The following is a 22,430-nucleotide window of genomic DNA, read 5'->3' on the forward strand; positions in this document are numbered from 1 at the left end:
TCTTTAGGCTAAATATTTCCATAATGACTTAATAAATAGTGGGTGATGGATATTCATTTGTTTAATTATTGAATTTTCTTGATTCTAAGATACCATTGATTTAGGTTACACATTTTAATGAAAAAAATTCTGCTTCATTAAATGTATACAGTTTTCAAAAACTAACTAGAAACAACATACATTTTATTATTAAAGTTTTAAGCTTTTTCCTCCAATTTTGCTATCAAAGTTTGTATCTAAATATTCTTTACATTCAGTCTGAAGACTCATCTAAATTACCTTAGCCCTTGGTAATTATGAATAGCATCATGATGATTTTCACCTCCTTTGCACTTTTGGGATTTATAGGATAATTTTAAGGCATATGTAAGAATAACTAGGTATGATGAAACTCACTATGTTAAACGGAATTCATCATTTCCCAATTCTCCCACCTAACCTATTCTTCTTTTATTCTCCATATTTCTAAATGTCACCACTAACCACCCAAGTTAGAAACCTTGGGGCCATTCTTGACCCCGCCCCCCATGTTTCCAATCAGTCATCACATTTTCTTGATTCTGCTGTATAATACATACATCTGCCCACCTGTGTCCACACTGCTTGGTGCAGACCACCATCAGCCCTCATCTGGATCCTTACAACAGCTTCTCTAGGCTTGCTCCCCTTCGTTTCATTTTCCACACTGCAGCCAGAATGATCCTTCTAAAATACAAATCTGATGCCATTCCCCTTACAATCCTTTAATTGCTTTTTTTTTCCATTCTGGATTATTTCTTTCTGTTCCTTTATTTGCTCTGATAACAGTCTTGCATGGTATAGTTTAACTCAACTAAACTTCTTTCAGTTTCCTCATGTACTTCTGGATCTTTACACAAACTGGTTTATTTGCCTGGAACACACTTTTCCCCGATACCCATTCCTTCGTCTCACTCTTTTTTACTTTTCGGGTCTTGGCTTGAGTGATACTCCCTTAGGAAGCCTTTTCTATATGCTCCTAAAGCATTCTTTCCTTCCCTTATCATGCTGCACAGTAACCTTATTTAATCATGTCTCCATAAGTTTGTACGCTCTGTGATGTCAAGGACTACATCTGTCTTGTTCTTTATTATATCCATAGTACATCTTACATAGTAGCTGCTTAATAAATATTTTTTTGGCTAAATCAATTAATAAATCCATAAATGTGCATCAGCATTATGCTAAGCATTATTGTAGAAGGAGAAGAAATACACCAGATGGTTGTTTTTTAGTAACTTATATATGTGTTTGGGAACAAGATGATTTTATGGGAAATAGAGGACACAATAAAAGCAGCATATAATTAGATGCAAATTTATCTGCTATAGACTGTAAGGGTTTTTAATTTCAGAGAAAGGCAACATGAGTGAGGCTTGTGGCCATCAGAGAGGACATGTTGGTGAAATGGGACTTGAGTTGGTACTCGAAGAATAAGACATGATACAGCAGAGGAAAATACGGGGCTGTTTTTATCTCGACCTTTTCCTCTTGAGCTTACTGTGCTTTTCTGTGTCCTGATTAGACCAGAGAAAGGTTTACCTTCTCAGTCATTCCTGTGATGTCTTAAGGCCTGTTAGCACCTCTCCCGCGTAACTTCCTACTATCCCTGGTCTAGTCATGATGCTGTAGAAATGCTTTCCTTCTTGATATCCCATTAATACACCAAGCTTATACTCACTTCCATACATTTAGAGAGGTAAGCAACCTTGGAGATCATGTAATCCTACCTCCCATCATTATAGGAGACACTTAGCCTCTCTCCAGGTAAGAAATTGTTTTCGTGAAAAAAAAACAACGAAACCCAGAAACCAGCATCATGGAGCTGGTAATTGGAGTGATGAGCTTTGTGAGGGGGAGAATAGGATGACAAGGCTGAACCCTGGCAAATGTGGCCCAGGAGCTAGACAAAGGGAAAAAAATCTAATGGAGGAAATAAAGAAGGAGTGGATGGAAATATTTATTTTTTCTTCTCAGAACCATTTATTCTGGCTTCAGAACTCAAGTCCTGCCTCTGATCGAGTTAGTGCAATAATCTGGGAAGGGAATGAGTGCAAAAAGATGGATATGTCTGTGTTGGAAATAAGTGGCATCATCATGAGCAGGGTAAGGTTTAATACGTTTTTGGATTTTTAGAAAAATCTATTTAATGATCAGCAGCTATTTCATAGAATGTATTTAATGATCAAAACGTTGACTCTGCTTTTGAAACACAAGTATGTGTATCTTAAATTTTGTAGTCAGTCTTCACTAGGTAGTATATTTTTTTATTTGTTACAGAGGTCTCTGTGAGCATGATCAATTGTTCAGGTAGACTCTACAAATATTCCTTATCTCATTCAAGCCTAAAAGTCATAAATCTGTACATCATTTTTATTTGTATTTCTTTTAGATTTAAAACAGATTTAGTTTTTAATCATCTAAATAGTATTTGATAAATACTGCTTCACAACTCCATTTAGCTGTGCAGTAATGATGCATATTTTAAATTAATTCCCAGGTTAATGCGTATCAGCAAGGAGTAGGTTATCAGATGCTGGGAAATGTCGTCACCATCGGATTAGCATTTTTCCCTTTTTTACATCGACTGTTCCGAGAGAAGAGCCTTGACCAGCTAAAGTCCATCTCAGCTGAGGAGATCTTGACTCTCTTTTGTGGGGCACCACCTGTTACACCTATTATTATTTTGTCTATCATTAATTTTTTTGAACGACTGTGTCTTACTTGGATGTTTTTTTTCATGATGTGTGTGGCGGAGAGAACATACAAACAGGTCGGTAGTCAATTAAGTAAAATTTCTTACCTCTGCTTTTGTATATGGTATTCTGTTGAGTTGCTTTTGTTCTCTTGATTTGTTCTCTCTCCAGAAGTTAACGTGGGCAATGGAGGCTTGATAAGTGAACTTTTGGTATTTGTGGGTTTAACACTTGTGATACTGATTATTCACAAATGACATGCTGTAATCTGAAATTTTGCTGAGCCTACTTGTAGGAGTAAGTGGCTGAGCCAGTGAGTGAGCCTAGCTGATTGCTTAGCGCCTGCACCTCAATGTGCCCTTGATGTTTTGTATATGTAGCATATGTAGTAATTACCAAAGTGAAAATGTTTCTGTGAAAAATGGCCAAGTGAGAAATAAATTTATTGAAATTCGATAAGAGTTTGGGATTGAGGGCTTAATGTATCGGTGATATGTGCAAAAAATGTGGTTTTGAATGGAAATGTAATTTGGGAGTAAGCTAGAATTTTGTATAAACATTTGAGTTTGTGAAGGTGGGGATTCACAAAGGTCTCCAAGGTATATTCCTTGAAAATGTGAAGAGCGTAGCATGTTGTGAAGAAGTATATTACTACATAATGTGCTTTGCAAGCGACAGGTTAATGAGCTATTAACAATGTTTTTTCACTGCCTGTCTTAGTGACCACTGATTAGAACTTGATCCTTTTAATATTTTTTATATGCTGGGAATATTGTTTACAATTATGTAAATATACACACAGTGACACATGTGTACGTTTCACTTTGTGGTTTGTTTTTTTTTTTTAACCTCCTCTAGAGATTTTTATTTGCAAAACTCTTCAGCCATATTACTTCTGCCAGGAAAGCTAGGAAATATGAAATACCTCATTTCAGACTTAAAAAGGTGGAGAACATTAAGATATGGTTATCATTGCGTTCCTTTCTGAAGGTGAGTTTTAGCTGACTAACCATGGAATATCTGCAATAATACACAGAAAACATGCTCACTGAAATTTCTGGTGGCAGATACTCAGTAGGCAGGGTAGTTCTATGTACTGGACAGACATCAGTTGCTGACAGACTTGCTGGACACCAAGTTGGGAGCGATCTATCTGCAGAGCTGTTAGAGCTAAGTAAATAAGAGCTTAGAAAGGGAAAAGAAAATTTAAATTCCTAGGGCAGAGTGATAAATTGAATATCTCATCTTTTTCTGACTTTTGGGGGGAATATTCCAGCTGAAAATATGTTCGTGAATCAATCACACCCTTAATTTGAATGGCATGGATCTCAGAGCTTAATTAAAGTCGAATATGTCCAAAGTATGTTAAAATCCTGTGTCAGAAAGAAAAAAACAAATATCGTATATTAACGCATGTATGTGGAACCTAGAAAAATGGTACAGATGAACCGGTTTGCAGGGCAAAAGTTGAGACACAGATGTAGAGAACAAACGTATGGACACCAAGGGGGGAAAACCGCGGTGGGGTGGGGATGGTGGTGTGCTGAATTGGGCGATTGGGATTGACATGTATACACTGATGTGTATAAAATTGATGACTGATTAAAAAAAAAAAATCCTGTGTCAGAAACGTCTTATAAATGTTCATTTTCACGCCAATATAGTAAGATTGGGAGTGTGAATGATGGGAGGGCCGTTGCCGTCTCTGGCGGTGACATAAAACGCTAACCTACACATCTCACTCCACAGAGACGGGGCCCGCAGCGATCAGTGGATGTGGTTGTGTCTTCTGTCTTCCTACTGACACTTTCCATTGCTTTCATTTGTTGTGCCCAGGTAAGAGTTTCAGATCGATTTCACTGGAAAATGGAATATAGAGCTCACTTTCTGTTTTAAATCAGTTCACCGTGTTTAAGTGTGTGTGTGTGTGTGTATGTGTGTGTATGTATAGACGACGGACATTTGTATCTCACAGCTCTGGGAACTGGGGAGTCCAAGGTCGAGGTGCCAGCATGGTTATGTTGAAGTATATATGTTTTTAATGTGTCTACATTTCTTTTGCTAGTTTGAATACTTGTTAATTTTTCTAACTTTATTTTTAATTTAAAAAAATTATTTTATTTTATTTATTTATTTTTGGCTGCGTTGGGTCTTTGTTGCTGCGTGCGGGCTTTCTCTAGTTGCGGCGAGTGGGGGCTACTCTTGGTTGCGGTGCACGGGCTTCTCATTGCAGTGGCTTCTCTTGTTGCAGAGCATGGGCTCTAGGAGCGCGGGCTTCAGTAGTTGCAGCACGCGGGCTCAGTAGTTGTGGCTTGCAGGCTCTAGAGCGCAGGCTCAGTAGTTGTGGCACACAGGCTTAGTTGCTCCGTGGCATGTGGGATCTTCCTGGACCAAGGATCAAACCCGTGTCCCCTGCATTGGCAGGTGGATTCTTAACCACTGTGGCACAAGGGAAGTCCTTTTCTAACTTTTGAAATGAGAATAAAGATAATTTTTAGTCCTTTAAGACTCTAAGATCATGGTAATTTAATTTTAATTGGCAATTTTTGATTGTTAATAAAGCTATATACCATTATGGATACAAAATGGTGATTTTCCAACTCCATCATTTCTTCTAATTTTATTAGTTGTCACTCTAAAGTAGACTTCTTCTTTTTTCTCATTTATTTATTCATTCATTCATTTATTATGCTATGGACTCCTGTGTTCTTATTTTTATCCAGTGGAGTATAAAGTATTACTATGTTTGTTTTGATGCCTAAATTGTCCCAGATTTGGCCAGTGAGAGACCCTTAAAGCCCCTTCCTGTGTTCTTTTGACAGGTCCCTGTATCTTTATTTATTTATTTATTTTGGTACTTCTGTGTTTTCTTTGTTACAAGAAGTTACAGCCTTATCCTGTACTTTTCCATTGATTGAATTTTAACTTAATTCTGCTATGGTCAGAGAACATGCTCTGAATGTGTTCAGTCCTTTGAAATATGTAGAATTGCTTTATTATCCAGTATTGCTTTATTATGTAGAATTGCTTTATTATGCAGTATTGCTTTATTATGTAGAATTGCTTTATTATGTAGAATTGCTTTATTATCCAGTATTGCTTTATTATGTAGAATTGCTTTATTATCCGGTATATGTTTATCTTTATTATCCAGTATATGTTTATAATATATATATTACCAGTTTTATTAAATCTTTCATCAGCACTTTGAAAGAATTTGTAGCCCATTGTTTTGGAGAGCAGTGTTCTCTCTATATAAATTAACCCAAGTTTATTAGTTGTATTGCTGAAATTTCCTGTGTCCCTACTCATCTTTTTGGTTTGCTTATTCTGTCAGCCACTGAGAGAGGTGTGGTCAGGTCTGCTCCGATGGTGGATTTATCTTTTTCTCCTTTTATTTCTGTCAAGTTTTGCTTTATATGTTTTTAAGCAGTGTAACTGGGTGCATACAGAATTAGAATTGTTATCCATCTCCTTGGTGGATAGACTTTTATGTCCTTTATAGTTATTTTTTTTCTCAATCCAGGATGAGTTATTACATTTAGCTGTTATGTCTCTTTAATCTCCTTTAATCCTGAACAGTGTCAGGCTTTCTTTACCTTTCATGACCTTATAAAATGTCTCTATTTCTAATGTTTCTTAACTTAAAGTCTACTCTATTTGATATTAATTTAACTACACCAACTGTCTTGATTAGTTTTTGTATGCAATATCTTTGTCTACCCTTTTTCATTTATTTTGTCTTTGTATAGTTCTCTCTCTTATAATCAGCATATCCTTTTTTTGGTTGCTTGTTTCTTTTTCTTTCTTTTTTTTTTGCTGTTTAACTATCAAAGTGCTTTAATATCTTCAGTGATATGTTTTTTTCAATGCTGAAAAGTTATTTTATTAATTTATTTTGGTAACAGATCTGGGTTTATTACAAAATATATTTTCTTTTTGAGCTTTTTCCCTCTCTCTCTCTCTCTCTCTCTCTCTTTTTTATTGAAGTATAGTTGGTTAACAATGTTGTGTTAGTTTCAGGTGTACAGCAAAGTGATTGAGTTATACACACATATGAATATATGTTATTTTCAGATTCTTTTCCCTTATAGGTTACTACAGAATATTGAGTATAGCTCCCTGTGATATATATACCATATCTTCTTTATCCATTCATCTGTCGATGGACATTTAGGTTGCTTCCATGTCTTGACTGTTGTAAATAGTGCTGCAGTGAACATTGGGGTGCATGTATCTTTTTGAATTACAGTTTTGTCTGGATATATGCCCAGGAGTGGGATTGCAGGATCATATGGTAACTATTTTTAGTTTTTTAAGGAACCTCCATACTGTTCTCCATAGTGGCTGTATCAATTTACATTCCCACCAACAGTGCAAGAGGGTTCCCTTTTCTCCACACCCTCTCCAGCATTTATTATTTGTAGACTTTTTGATCATGGTCATTCTGACTGGAGTGAGGCGATACCTCATTGTAGACTTAATTTACATTTCTCTAATAATTAGTGATGTTGACCATCTTTTCATGTGCCTTTTGGCCATCTGTATGTCTTTTTTGGAGAAATGTCTACTTAGATCTTCTGCCCATTTTTTTATTGGACTGTTTGGTTTTTTGTTATTCAGTTGTTTATATATTTTGGAAATTAATCCCTTGTCAGTCTCATCATTTACAAATATTTTCTCCCATTCTGTAGGTTGTCTTTTTGTTTTGTTTATGGTTTCCTTTGCTGTGCAAAAGCTTTTAAGTTTAATTAGGTCCCATTTGTTTATTTTTGTTTTTATTTCCATTCCTCTAGGAGGTGGGTCAAAAAAGATCTTGCTGTGATTTATGTCAAACAGTGTTCTGCCTATGTTTTCCTCTAGAAGTTTTATAGTATCCAGTCTTATGTTTAGGTCTTTAATCCATTTTGAATTTATTTTGTATATGATGTTAGAGAAATGTTCTAATTTCATTCTTTTACATGTAGCTGTCCAGTTTTCCCAGCACCACTTATTGAAGAGGCTGTCTTTTCTCCATTGTATATTCTTGCCTCCTTTGTCATAGATTAGGTGACCATAGGTGCATGGGTTTATCTCTGGGCTTTCTATCCTATTCCACTGATCTATATTTCTGTTTCTGTGCCAGTACCATACTGTTTTGATGACTGTAGCTTTGTAGTATAATCTGAAGTCAGGGAGCCTGATTCCTCCAGCTTCGTTTTTCTTTCTCAAGATTGCTTTGGCTATTCAGGTTCTTTTGTGTTTCCATACAAATTTAAAATTTTTTTGTTCTAGTTCTGTGAAAAATGCCATTGGTATTTTGATGGGGATTGCACTGAATCTGTACATTGCCTTGAGTAGTATGGTTATATTAACAATATTAATTTTTCTAGCCTAAGAAACCGGTATATATATATATCTTTCCATCTGTTTGTGTCTTCTTCAGTTTCTTTCATCAGTGTCTTATAGTTTTTGGAGCACAGGTATTTAGCCCCCTTAAGTAGGTTTATTCCTAGGTATTTTATTCTTTTTGATGCAGTGGTAAATGGGATTGTTTCCTTAATTTCTCTTTCTGATCTTTAGTTGTTAGTGTATAGAAATGCAACAGATTTCTGTGTATTAATTTTGTATTCTGCAACTTTACTGAATTCATTGATGAGCTCTAGTAGTTTTCTGGTAGTGTCTTCAGGATTTTCTATGTATAGTATCATGTCATCTGCAAACAGTGACACTTTTACTTCTTCCTGTCCAATTTAGATTCCTTTTATATCTTTTTCTTCTCTGAATGCTGTGACTAGGACTTCCAAAAGTATATTGAATATAAGAGGTGAGATTGAGCACCCCTGTCTTGTTCCTGATTTTAGAGGAAATGCTTTCAGCTTTTCACTGTTGAGTATGATGTTAGCTGTGGGTTTATCATATATGGCCTTTATTATGTTGAGGTATGTTCCCTCTATGCCCACTTTCTAGAGAGTTTTTAATCATTAGTGGATGTTAAATGTTGTCAAAAGCTTTTTCGGCATCTAATGAGATGATCATGTGGTTTTTATTCTTCAATTTGTTAATGTGGTGTATCACACTGAGTGATTTGTAGATACTGAAAAATCCTTGCATCCCTGGGATAAATCCCACTTGATTATTTAATGTATTGTTGGATTCAGTTTGCTAGTATTTTGTTGAGGATTTTGCATCTATGTTTATCAGTGATATTGGCCTGATTTTCTTTTTTTTGTGATACCTTTGTCTGGTCTTGGTATCAGGGTGATGATGGCTTCATAGAATGAGTTTGGAAGTGTTCCTTCCTCTGCAATTTTGGGAATAGTTTCAGAAGGGTAGGTGTTATCTCTTCTCTAAATGTTTGGTAGAATTCACCTGTAAAGCTATCTGGTCCTGGACTTTTGTTTTCTGGGAGTTTTAAAATCACAGATTCAATTTCAGTACTTGTGATCAGTCTGTTCATATTTTCTATTTCTTCCTGGTTCAATCTTGGTAGATTGTACCTTTCTAAGAATTTGTCCATTTCTTCTAGGTTGTCCATTTTATTGGTATATTGCTTGGAGTAGTCTCTCATTTCTAATTTATTGATTTGGGCCCTTTTCCTTTTTTTCTTGATGAGTCTGACTAAAGGTTTATCAATTGTGTTTATCTTTTCTAGGAACCAGCTTTTGTTAATAGTTTTATCGATGTTTTCTATTGTTTTCTTAGTCTCTATTTCATTTATTTCTGCTCTGATCTTTATGATTCCTTTACTTCTACTAACTTTGGATTTTGTTTGTTCTTCTTTCTCTAGTTGCTTTAGATGTAAGGTTAGGTTGTTTATTTGAGATTTTTCTTGTTTCCTAAGGTAAGCTTGTATTGCTATAAACTTCCCTCTTAGAACTGCTTTTGCTGTGTCCCATAGGTTTTGGATCATCATGTTTTCATTTTCATTTGTCTCTAGCTATTTTTTTAAAATTTCCTCTTTGATTTCTTCAGTGATCCATTGGTTGTTTAATAGCTTATTGTTTAGCCTGCACGTGTTCATGTTTTTTTCTTGTAGTTGATTTCTAATCTCATAGTGTTGTGGTCAGAAAAGATGCTTGATATAATTTCAGTTTTCTTAAGTTTACCAAGGCTTGCTTCGTGGCCCAGCATGTGATGTATCCTGAAGAATGTTCCAGGTGCACTTGAAAAGAATGTGCATTCTGCTGCTTTCAGATGGAATACTCTATAAATATCAATTAAGTCCATCTAGTCTAATGTGTCATTTAAAGGCTGGATTTTATTATTGATCTTCTGTCTGGATGATCTGTCTATTGATATAAGTGAGATGTTAAAATCCCCCATTATTATTGTGTTACTGTCAATTCCTTTTTTTATGTCTGTTAACATTTGCCTTATATATTGAGGTGCTCCTATGTTGGGGACACATGAATTTACAATTGTTACATCTTCTTCTTTGATTGATCCCTTGATAATTATGTAGTGTCCATCTTTGTCTCTTGTAACTGTCTTTATTTTAAAGTCTATTTTGTCTGATATAAGTATTGCTACTTCAGCTTTCTTTTGATTTCCATTTGCATGGAATACCTTTTTTTTAACATTTTTATTGGAGTATAGTTGCTTTACAATGGTGTGTTAGTTTCTTCTGTATAACAAAGTGAATCAGCTATACATATACATACATCCCCATATCCCCTCCCTCTTGTGTCTGCCCCTGACCTTCCCTATCCCACCCCTCTAGGTGGACACAGAGCACCGAGCTGATCTCCCTGCGCTATTTGGCTGCTTCCCACTAGCTATGTGTTTTACATTCGGTAGTGTACGTATGTCAATGCCACTCTCTCACTTTGTCCCAGCTTACCCTTCCCCCTCCCCATGTCCTCAGGTCCATTCTCTACGTCTACGTCTTTATTCCTGTCCTGCCCCTAAGTTCTTCAGAACCATTTTTTTTTTTTTTTTAGATTCTATATATATGTGTTAGCATACGGTATTTGTTTCTGAATTTCTGACTTACTTTACTCTGTATGACAGTCTCTAGGTCCCTCTACCTCACTACAAATAACTCAATTTCTTTTTTTTTATGGCCGAGTAATATTCCATTGTATATATGTGCCACATCTTCTTTATCCATTCATCTGTCGATGGGCATTTAGGTGCTTCCATGTCCTGGCTATTGTAAATAGTGCTGCAGTGAACATTGTGGTACATGACTCTTTTTGAATTATGGTTTTCTCAGGGTATATGCCCAGTACTGGGATTGCTGGGTCGTATGGTAGTTCTGTATTAGTTTCTTGAGGAACCTCCATACTGTTCTCCATAGTGGCTGTATCAATTTACATTCCCACCAACAGTGCAAGAGGGTTCCCTTTTCTCCACACCCTGTCCAGTTTTTATTGTTTGTAGATTTTCTGATGATGCCCATTCTAACTGGTGTGAGGTGATACCTCATTGTAGTTTTGATTTGTATTTCTCTAATGATTAGTGATGTTGAGCATCCTGTCATGTGTCTGTTGGTAATCTGTATACCTTCTTTGGAGAAATGTCTATTTAGGTCTTCTGCCCATTTTTGCATTGGGTTGTTTGTTTTTCTGATATTGAGCTGCATGAGCTGCTTCTATATTTTGGAGATTAATCCTTTGTCAGTCACTTCATTTCAAATATTTTCTCCCATTCTGAGGGTTGTCTTTCTGTCTTGTTTATGGTTTCCTTTGCTGTGCAAAAGCTTTGAAGTTTCATTAGGTCCCATTTGTTTATTTTTGTTTTTATTTCCATTTCTCTAGGAGGTGGGTCAAAAAGGATCTTGCCGTGATTTATGTCATGGAGTGTCCTGCCTATGTTTTCCTCTAAGAGTTTTATATTGTCTGGCCTTACATTTAGGTCTTTAATCCATTTTGAGTTTATTTTTGTGTATGGTGTTAGGGAGTGTTCTCATTTCATTCTTTTACATGTAGCTGTCCAGTTTTCCCAGCACCACTTATTGAAGAGACTGTCTTTTCTCCATTGTATATTCTTGCCTCCTTTACCAAAGATAAGGTGACCATATGTGCTTGGGTTTATCTCTGAGCTTTCTATCCTGTTCCATTGATCCATATTTCTGTTTTTGTGCCAGTACCATACTGTCTTGATTACTGTAGCTTTGTAGTATAGTCTGAAGTCAGGGAGCCTGATTCCTGCAGCTCTGTTTTTCTTTCTCAAGATTGCTTTGGCTCTTTGGGGTCTTTTGTGTTTCCATACAAATTGTGCAAGTTTTTGTTCTAGTTCTGTGAAAAGTGCCATTGGTAGTTTGATAGGGATCACATTGAATCTGTAGATTGCTTTGGGTAGTATAGTCATTTTCACAATGTTGATTCTTCCAGTCCAGGAACATGGTATATCTCTCCATCTGTTTGTATCATCTTTAATTTCTTTCCTCAGTGTCTTATAGTTTTCTGCATACAGGTCTTTTGTCTCCTTAGGTAGGTTTATTCCTAGGTATTATATTCTTTTTGTTGCAATGGTAATTGGGAGTGTTTCCTTAATTTCTCTTTCAGATTTTTCATCATTAGTGTATAGAAATGCAAGAGATTTCTGTGCATTAATTTTGTATCCTGCTACTTTACCAAATTCATTGATTAGCTCTATTAGTTTTCTGGTAACATCTTTAGGATTCCCTATGTATAGTATCATGTCATCTGCAAACAGTGACAGTTTTACCTCCTCTTTTCCGATTTGGATTCCTTTTATTTCTTTTTCTTCTCTGATTGCTGTGGCTAAAACTTCCAAAACTATATTGAATAATAGTGGTGAGTGTGGACAACCTTGTCTTGTTCCTGATCTCAGAGGAAATGCTTTCAGTTTTTCACCACTGAGGTCGATGTTGGCTGTGGGTTTGTCATATATGGCCTTTATTATGTTGAGGTAAGTTCCCAATATGCCTACTTTCTGGAGGGTTTTTATCATAAATGGGTGTTGAATTTTGTCGAAAGCTTTTTCTGCATCTATTGAGATGATCATATGGTTTTTCTCCTTCAATTTGTTAATACAGTTTATCACATTGATTTGCGCATATTGAGGAATCCTTGCATTCCTGGGAATAAAGCCCACTTGGTCATGGTGTATGATCCTTTTAATGTGCTGTTGGATTCTGTGTGTAGTATTTTGTTGAGGATTTTTGCAAATGTGTTCATCAGTGATATTGGCCTGTGCTTTTCTTTTTTTGTGGCATCTTTCTCTGGTTTTGGTATCAGGGTGATGGTGGCCTCATAGAATGAGTCTGGGAGTGTTCCTCCTTCTGGTATATTTTGGAAGAGTTTGAGAAGGATAGGTGTTAACTCTTCTCTGAATGTTTGATAGAATTCGCCTGTGAAGCCATCTGGTCCTGGGCTTTTGTTTGTTGGAAGATTTTTAATCACAGTTTCAATTTCAGTAGTTGTGATTGGTCTGTTCATATTTTCTATTTCTTCCTGGCTCAGTCTCAGGAGGTTGTGCTTTTCTAAGAATTTGTCCATTACTTCCAGGTTGTCCATTTTATTGGCATAGAGTTGCTTGTAGTAATGTCTCATGATCCTTTGTATTTCTGCAGTGTCAGTTGTTACTTCTTTTTCATTTCTAATTCTATTGAATTGAGTCTTCTCCCTTTTTTTCTTGATGAGTCTGGCTAATGGTTTATCAATTTTGTTTATCTTATCAAAGAACCAGCTTTTAGTTTTATTGATCTTCGCTATTGTTTCCTTCATTTCTTTTTCATTTATTTCTGATCTGATCTTTATGATTTCTTTCCTTCTGCTAATTTTGGGGTTTTCTTGTTCTTCTTTCTCTAATTGCTTTAGGTGTAAGGTTAGTTTGTTTATTTGAGATGTTTCTTGTTTCTTGAGGTAGGATTGTATTGGTATAAACTACCCTCTTAGAACTGCTTTTGCTGCATCCCATAGGTTTTGGGGCATCGTGTTTTTATTGTCATTTGTTTCTAGGTATTTTTTGATTTCCTCTTTGATTTCTTCAGTGATCTCTTGGTTATTTAATAGTGTATTGTTTAACTTCCATGTGTTTTTATTTTTTACAGATTTTTTCCTCTTATTGATATCTAGTCTCATAGTGTTGTGGTTGGGAAAGATACTTGATACGATTTCAATTTTCTTAAATTTACGAAGGCTTGATTCGTGACCCAAGATATGATCTATCCTGGAGAATGTTCCATGAGCTCTTGAGAAGAAAGTGTAATCTGCTGTTTTTGGATGGAATGTCCTATAAATATCAATTAAGTCCATCTTGTTTAATGTATCATTTAAAGCTTGTGTTTCCTTATTTATTTTCATTTTGGATGATCTGTCCATTGCTGAAAGCGGGCTGTTAAGGTCCTCTACTATGATTGTGTTACTGTCGATTTCCCCTTTTATGGCTGTTAGCATTTGCCTTATGTATTGAGGTGCTCTTATGTTGGGTGCATAAATATTTACTATTGTTATATCTTCTTCTTGGATTGGTCCCTTGATCATTATGTCGTGTCCTTCTTTGTCTCTTGTAATAGTCTTTATGTTAAAGTCTGTTTTGTCTGATATGAGAATTGCTACTCCAGCTTTCTTTTGATTTCCATTTGCATGGAATATCTTTTTCCATCCCCTCACTTTCAGTCTGTATGTGTCCCTAGGTCTGAATTGGGTCTCTTGTAGACAGCATATGTACGAGTCTTGTTTTTGTATCCATTCAGCCAGTCTGTGTATTTTGGTTGGAGCATTTAATCCATTTACATTTAAGGTAGTTATCGATATGTATGTTCCTATGACCATTTTCTTAATTGTTTTGGGTTTGTTATTGTAAGTCGTTTTCTTCTCTTGTGTTTTCTGCCTAGAGAAGTTCGTTAAGCATTTGTTGTAGAGCTGGTTTGGTGGTGCTGAATTCTCTTAGCTCTTGCTTGTCTGTAAAGGTTTCAATTTCTCCTTCGAATCTGAATGAGATCCTTGCTGGGTAGAGTAAACTTGGTTGTAGGTTTTTCCCTTTCATCACTTTAAATATGTCCTGCCACTCCCTTCTGGCCTGCTGAGTTTCTGCTGAAAGATCAGCTGTTAACCTTATGGGGATTCCCTTGTATGTTATTTGTTGTCTTTCCCTTGCTGCTTTAAATATTGTTTTCTTTGTATTTAATTTTTAATAGTTTGATTAACATGTGTCTTGGCGTGTTTCTCCTTGGTTTTATCCTGTATGAGACCATCTGCACTTCTTGGAATTGATTGACTGTTTCCTTACCCATATTAGGGAAGTTTTCAACTATAATCTCTTCATATAGTTTCTCAGTCCCTTTCTTTTTCTCTTCTTCTTCTGGGACCCCTATAATTCGAATGTTGGTGCGTTTAACATTCTCCCAGAGGTCTGTGAGATTGTTCTCAATTCTTTTCATTCTTTTTCCTTTATTCTGCTCTGCAGTAGTTATTGCCACTGTTTTATCTTCCCAGGTCACTTATCCATTCTTCTGACTTAGTTATTCTGCTATGGATTACTTCTAGAGAATTTTAAATTTCATTTATTTTGTTGTTCATCATTGTTTGTTTGCTCTTGAGTTCTTCTAGTTCTCCTTGTTAAACGTTTCTTGCATTTTCTCCATTCTATTTCCACGATTTTGTATCATCTTTCTTATCATTACTCTGAATTCTTTTTCAGGTATACTGCCTATTTCCTCTTCATTTGTTTGGTCTGGTGGGTTTTTATCTTGCTCCTTCATCTGCTGTGTATTTATCTTCTTGTTTTGCTTAACTTACTGTGTTTGGAGTCTCCGTTTTGCAGCCTGCAGGTTTGTAGTTCTCATTGTTTTTGGTGTCTGCTCCCAGTGGGTAAGGTTGGTTTAGTTGGTTGTTTAGGCTTCCTGGTAGAGGGAACTGGTTCCTGTGTTCTGGTGTATGAGGCTGGATCTTGTCTTTCGGGTGGGCAGGACCACATCCCGTGGTGTGTTTTGGGGTGTCTGTGACCTTATTATGATTTTAGGCAGCCTCTCTGCTAATGGTTGGGTTTGTGTGCCTGTCTTGCTAGTTGTTTGGCATAGGGTGTCCAGCACTGTAGGTTGCTGGTCTTTGAGTGGAGCTGGGTCTTAGCATTGAGATGGAGATCTCTGGGAGAGCTTTTGCCGTTTGATATTATGTGGGGCCTGGAGGTCTCTGGTGTTCCAATGTCCTTAACTTGGCTCTCCCACCTCAGAGGTTCAGGCCTGACACCCAGTGTTAGACAGAGCATCAAGACCCTGTCAGCCACATGACAAACCTCCTCACTGAGCCCAGGAATTGCCGATCTCTGCTAAGTGACCTAATGCGAGGTGTCCTGATGCCTTTCTTACCTCAACTCTGAGGCAGAGCACCGCTTGGACAAGCATAGGAAGGAACGTCATGTAGACCAAGCCCTGACCTTTGCTGGGGGCCTTTACAGCAGGCCTGGGGCCTGGGCGCTGTTGGTTCAGAAGTGGCTCATTTTAATGTGCTCTGACTTAAAGTTGCAGCTGGTTTCTAGAAAGGGAACGAAAAATGCTGCATTTAAAAACAGCAGCCAAGCCCTCCCTTAACCTTGCCTGATCTCTGGGGAGGTAGTTCTAACCTGGAATACCTTTTTCCATCCCCTCATGTTCAGTCTGTATGTGCCTCTAGATCTGAAGTGGGTCTCTTGTAGAAAACATATGTACAGGTCTTGTTTTGTATTCATTCAGCTAGTCTGTGTCTTTTGGTGGAGTATTTAATCTGTTTACATTTAAAGTAATTATTGATACGTATGTTCTTATTGCCATTTTGTTAATTGTTTTGGATTTGTTTTTGTAGGTCTTTTTTTTTCCCTTTCCTCTTTTGTTCTCTTCTCTTGTGATTTGATGACTATCTTTAGTGTTGTGTTGGGATTCCTTTTCCTTTTTTGTATGTATATCTAGTATAGATTTTTGGTTTGTGGTTACCATGAGTTTTGGTATAGCAGCCTATATATGTACAAGATTGTTTTAAGTTGCTGATCTCTTAATTTCAAATGCATTTTATTTATTTATTTTTAATTTTAATTTTTTTTTGGCTGTGTTGGTCTTCATTGCTGCACGTGGGCTTTTCTCTAGTTGTGACGAGTGGGGGCTACTCTTCGTTGTGGTGCACGGGCATCTCATTGCAGTGGCTTCTGTTGTTGCAGAGCACAGGCTCTAGGCACGCGGGCTTCAGTAGCTGTGGCACATGGGCTCAGTAGTTGTGGCTCGTGGGCTCTAGAGCACAGGCTCAGTAATTGTGGCTCACGGGCTTAGTTGCTCTGCGGCATGTGGGATCTTCCCAGACCAGGGCTCGAACCCGTGCCCACTGCATTGGCAGGGGGATTCTTAACCACTGTGCCACCAGGGAAGCCCTCAAATGCATTTTAAATATCCTGCGTTTGTACTCTCTCTCCTCCTCTCACATTTACTAGTTTCGATATTATATTTGTATGTGGATGATTTTGTACCTTTACTATATGTTTGCCTTTACTGGTGAGCTTTTCATTTCATTCTTTTCTTATTTTTAGTTGTGGTCTTTTCTTTTCCATTTGGAGAAGTTCCTTTAGCATTTGTTGTAAAGCTGGTTTGGTAGTGCAGAATTCTCTTAGCTTTTGCCTGTCTGTAAAGCTTTTGATTTCTCCATCAAATATGAACTAGAGCCTTGCTGGGTAGAGTATTCTTGGTTGTAGGTTTTTCCCCTTCATCACTTTAAATATATTATGCCACTCCCTTCAGGCCTGCAGAGTTTCTGCTGAAAAATCAGCTGATAACCTAATGGGGATTCCCTTGTATGTTATTTGTTGCTTTTCCCTTGTTGTTTTCATATTTTCTCTGTCTTTATTTTTTGTCAGTTTGATGACTATGTGTCTCGGTCTGTTCCTCCTTGAATTAATCCTGTTTAGGATTCTCTACGCTTCCTGGACTTGGGTGACTATTTCCTTTCCCATGTTAGGGAAGTGTTCAGCTATTATCTCTTCAAATATTTTCTTAGGCCCTTTCTCTCCCTCTTCTCCTTCTGGGACCCCTGTAATGCAAATGTTGGTGCACTGGACATTGTCCCAGAGGTCTCTTAACCTGTGCTCATTTCTTTTCATTCCTTTTTCTTTATTCTGTGCCACATCAGTGATTTCCACTACTCTGTCTTTCAGTTCACTGATTTGTTCTTTTGCCTCATTTATTCTGCTATTGATTCCTTCTAGTGTATTTTTCATTTCAGTTATTGCATTCTTCAACTCTGTTTAGTTGTTCTTTATATTTTCTAACTCTTTGCTAATAACTTCTTGCTCTGTGCATCCATTCTTTTCCCGAGTTCTTGGATCATCTTTACAATCATTACTTTGAACTCTTTCTCAGGTAGATTGCCTATCTCCAGTTTACTTAGTTGTTCTTCTGGAGTTTTATCTTGTTCCTTCGTCTGGAACATATTCCTTTGCTGTCTCATTTTGTTTAAATTTCTATTTGTTTTTTTATGTATGTAGTAGAATAGTTAACATTTCTTGACCTTGCAGAAGTGGTCCTCTGTAGGGGATGTCCTATGTTTCCCAACAGTACACTCCCATCTTGTTACCTAAGGGCCAGGGACCAGTCCCAGGGTGGGTTCTGACCTGTGTTTTTGGAGTTAGTTCCGCAGGCCACGGGATTGTAGTTTTCTTGCTTCTAGTGTCTTCCCCCTGGTGGGTGAGGCTGGTCTAGAGGCTTGTCCAGGCTTCCTGGTGGGAGGGGCCAGTGCCCACCCACTGGTGAGTGGAGCTGGGTGCTGCCCCTCTGGTGGGCAGGGCCATGTCAAGGGGCATGTCTGGAGGTGGCTGTGGGCTCAGGAAGTCTTTAGGCAGCCTGTCTGCTGATGGGTGGGGCTGTGTTCCTGCCCTCTTGGTTGTTTGGCCTGAGGCGTCCCAGCACTGGAGCCTACAGGCCGTTGGGTGGGGCCAGGCCTTGGTGCCGAGATCCCAAGCGAGACGTCTACCTCCAGCCAGAGTTCACATCAATGAACACTCCTCAGTGTGTCAGCCACCAGCTTTTATGATCTTAGAGAGAGCCACAGCTGACCCCGCCTTCCCAGGAGACCCTCCAAGACCAGCAGGGAGGTCTGGCCCAGGCTCCTATGAAGTCACTGCTTTTGCCCTCAGTCCCAGTGCACGCAGGACCTTGTATATGCCCTCCAAGAGTGAAGTCTCTGTTTTCCCCAGTCCTGTGGAGTTCCTACAATCAAGCCCCCCTGGCCTTCAAAGCCAAATGCTCTGGGGCTCCTCCTCCCAGTGCCAGACCCCTAGGCTGGGGAACCTGGTGTGGGGCTCAGAGCTCTCATTCCTTTGGGAGAATTTCTGTGGTATAATTATTCTCCAGTTTGTGGGTCACCCACCCAGGTTGTATGGGATTTGATTATATTGCGAGTGCACCCCTCCTACCATGTCCCTGTGGTTTCTTCTTTATGTCTTTGAATGTAGAATATTTTTTTTTGGTAGCTTCCAGTCTTTTTTACTGATGGTTGTTCAGCAGTTAGTTGTGATTTTGGTGTGCTTGTGAGAGGAGGTAAGCTCAAGGTCCTTCTACTCCATTATGTTGTCTCCAATCCTGCTCCTGTTTGCTTGTTTCTTAATCCAGCCTCCCAGTATTAGTGTTTTGGAATGTCTGACCCAGTTAAACTTTATTACTATAACTACAAATACTATTTGGGTCCTATTTGGTTGATTTGTTAATTTTCCTTTTTCTCTTTTTTTTGGCCATCTTTTATTAATCAAATATTTTAAAATATTTCATTTAATCCTCTCTGTTAACTTTATATATATATATATTTACTACTCTTGACCCCAGAGATTACAACATAAATCCTTAGCTTATTACAGTCTAATAAAATTATTAATTTACCATTACCATGCTAGGACCTTACAACACTTTATATCATTTACCCATTCACTTTTTTTTTTTTTAACCCATTCACTTTTGTGTTACACATGTCCTTCATTTTAATTTTACATATATCTTAAACCCATAAGATGTAATTATTATTGCTTTTTGTAGTTAATTATTCATTTATATTTACCTACATATTTACCCCTTCCATTACTTTTCACTAGTTTGTGCATTTCTGTGTTTTTCTCTGGGATTATTTCCTGCCTGCTTGAAGAATCTGCTGGTGATGAATTCTCTCAGTTTTTGTTTGTTTGAAAATGTCTTTTATCACTTTCATGTTTGAAGGATATTTTTAATGGGTAGAGATTTCTAGGTTGCCAGTTACTTTCAGCACTTTTAGGTTGCTATCAGTTGTTACTTTCCTCCCTCCTGCCCTCCCCCCCACCCCTTAGTTGTAAGTAACTTGCTGGGGTGAATACCTGACCCAGACTAAACTAAACATATTCCCTCTTTTGCAAATTAGAAATGAAAACCTGAGGTATCAGTGGTGGACTTTGCAGAAGAAAGGTCAGAAGGGATCACTGGGGCCAGTAGCATTGGAAACAAGTCAGAGTTGGGGGGAGCGGTAAAGAAGGGTCTCGCAAGGCAGTGGAATTAGCTGAGAGGAGTGGAGGGGGGAGCCTGAATGGCCCTAGTGGAAGGGAGATGGGGAGGGCAGCTGCCTGCTGACTTCCTGATTTTCAAAGGCCCGCATTTAGTTTCTGTGAGGGGTCTCTGTATATTTTTCAATAAATTTCATTTTACCTTGGGCTTGCCTTAGTAAACTTCTTTACATTTCAATCAACAAAAAAATTTTGTAATAAACAAAAACTTTTACCTGAAAACTTGACACATAATAGGCATTTGATAATTGGTGGCTGCTGCTGTTGTTATTCAGATCCTAAAGTGGAGTAAAGAGCTGATCCTCAGGATTTTCTAGTCATGCCAGTGGGATGGGCCGCATGTTTTAGGGGGCTCGCTTAGTCAAATGCAAATTTACTATTGGGTTGGTCAAAAAGTTTGTTTGGTTTTTTTCCATAAGATGGCTCTAGTAGTGCTTAGTTGCCTAACTTCATTTGAAACAATTTCATTAGATTGTATTGTGACAGCTGTCATATCAGCCTGCATTAAAAAAAAAAAAACTTATCAAAACTGGTGAATTTTTGTGTAGCCATATTGAATATGGAATATTGAAGATGGAAGAAAAAAAGCAACATTTTTGGCATATTATGCTTTATTATTTCAAGAAAGGTAAAACCACAAATGAAACGCAGAAAGACTTGTGCAGTATATGGAGAAGGTGCTGTGACTGACTGAACGTGTCAAAAGTGGTTTGTGAAGTTTTGTGCTAGAGATTTCTCTCTGGACGTTGCTCCCTGGTCGGGTAGACCAGTTGGAGTTGATAGTGATCAAATCGAGACATTAATTGAGAATAATCAACATTATACCACACAGGAGATAGCCCACATACTCAAAATATCCAAGTTGAGCAATGAAAATCATGTGCATCAGCTTGGTTACGTCCATCGCTTTGATGTTTGGGTTTCACGTAAGTAAAGCGAAAAAAATTTTCTTGACTGTATTTCCACATGCGATTCTCCGCTTAAACATAACGAAAATGTTCCATTTTTAAAACATATTGTGACGGGCAATGAAAAGTGGATACTGTACAATAATGTGGAATGGAAGAGATCGCGGGGCAAGTGAAATGAACCATCACCAACCACACCAAAGGCCGGTCTTCATCCAAAGGAGGTGATGTTGTGTATATGGTGGGATTGGAAGAGAGTCCTCTATTATGAGCTCCTTCCAGAAAACCAAACGATTAATTCCAGCAAATACTGCTCCCAGCACCCCTGCGAACATGGCGCTGCGAGTGGCGCGGAGCGTGCGGACCAGGGTCTGCAGCCTGAGCCCAACGCGCCCTGCCCACCGCGACCCTGGGGACTGCGGGCGGGCGCCGTCCGGGAGCTGCGCACCAGACCCGCTCTGCTGTCGGGTCGTAAATTCACAGACAAACATGAATGGGTAACAACAGAAAACGGTGTTGGAACAGTGGGAATTAGCAATTTTGCACAGGAAGCGTTGGGAGATGTTGTTTACTGTAGTCTGCCTGAAGTTGGGACAAAATTGAACAAACAAGAGGAATTTGGTGCTTTGGAAAGTGTGAAAGCTGCTAGTGAACTCTCTTCTCCTCTATCAGGAGAAGTAACTGAAATTAATGAAGCTCTAGCAGAAAATCCAGGACTTGTCAACAGATCTTGTTATGACGATAGTTGGCTGATCAAGATGACACTCAGTAACCTTTCAGAACTAGATAAACTAATGAGTGAAGAAGCATATGAGAAATACATAAAATCTATTGAGGAGTGAAAATGGAACCCCTAAATAAACTAGTTTGAAACAACTTAATCTAGCATAGTTGTCTTAAATTAGTGGTGGATAGATTTTTAAAAAGCAACTTTTAGCAAAAGAAACTACTTGCAACAATGTTGCCTGAAGAAAATACCCCTTAACTTCCTAATTTCAGATAAACACATGCATCTTTTTCACAACACCCTGTGGTTTTTAGGCTAGTCTCCAGTTATAATAATCAGAATTCCTGAAATTATCTGTGGTAAAACTAGTTATAAAAATTATGTAATTCAAGGATAACATTGTTATATTAACCTTATATAACATTGTAACTTGCTTACAGCCATCCCTGGATTTGGGTCAAAATACTCAATGAACTTGCCACTGGAAATAAATGGCAGTGGAGAAAAGTTTGTTAGCTGTATAGTGTCCAGTAAAGAACATTACTATCTTAATTTTGCAATATACTGTGTTTGCTGGTGCTATTTTTATACAGTGAAGCAACAGCCTTGCAGGAAAATAAGAAACAGTTTAATAATAAAATATTCAACTTC

General features: G+C 37.8%; 1 protein-coding gene and 1 pseudogene across 7 annotated transcripts in view; both read left to right on the forward strand.

Moving 5' to 3' along the window:
• PHTF1 (putative homeodomain transcription factor 1) overlaps window positions 1-22,430 on the forward strand; it is a 61,592-nt gene that overhangs the window by 35,049 nt on the left and 4,113 nt on the right. For 5 of the 6 annotated variants that reach the window (XM_082379855.1, XM_082379859.1, XM_082379857.1 and 2 more), the window contains 4 exons: window positions 1,996-2,124; window positions 2,519-2,791; window positions 3,573-3,704; window positions 4,464-4,550. In XM_082379855.1, the coding sequence (XP_082235981.1) occupies window positions 1,996-2,124; window positions 2,519-2,791; window positions 3,573-3,704; window positions 4,464-4,550 (621 nt within the window). The remainder of the gene's footprint in view (window positions 1-1,995; window positions 2,125-2,518; window positions 2,792-3,572; window positions 3,705-4,463; window positions 4,551-22,430) is intronic. The other variant, XM_082379858.1, reaches the window with a different exon arrangement.
• On the forward strand, window positions 14,198-21,933 carry LOC309623560 (glycine cleavage system H protein, mitochondrial pseudogene; annotated as a pseudogene). Its single transcript has one exon. The product of its transcript is annotated as a glycine cleavage system H protein, mitochondrial pseudogene (transcript).

This window comes from Balaenoptera borealis (assembly GCF_965194805.1).
Source record: "Balaenoptera borealis genome assembly, chromosome: 1".
NCBI lineage: Eukaryota > Metazoa > Chordata > Mammalia > Artiodactyla > Balaenopteridae > Balaenoptera > Balaenoptera borealis.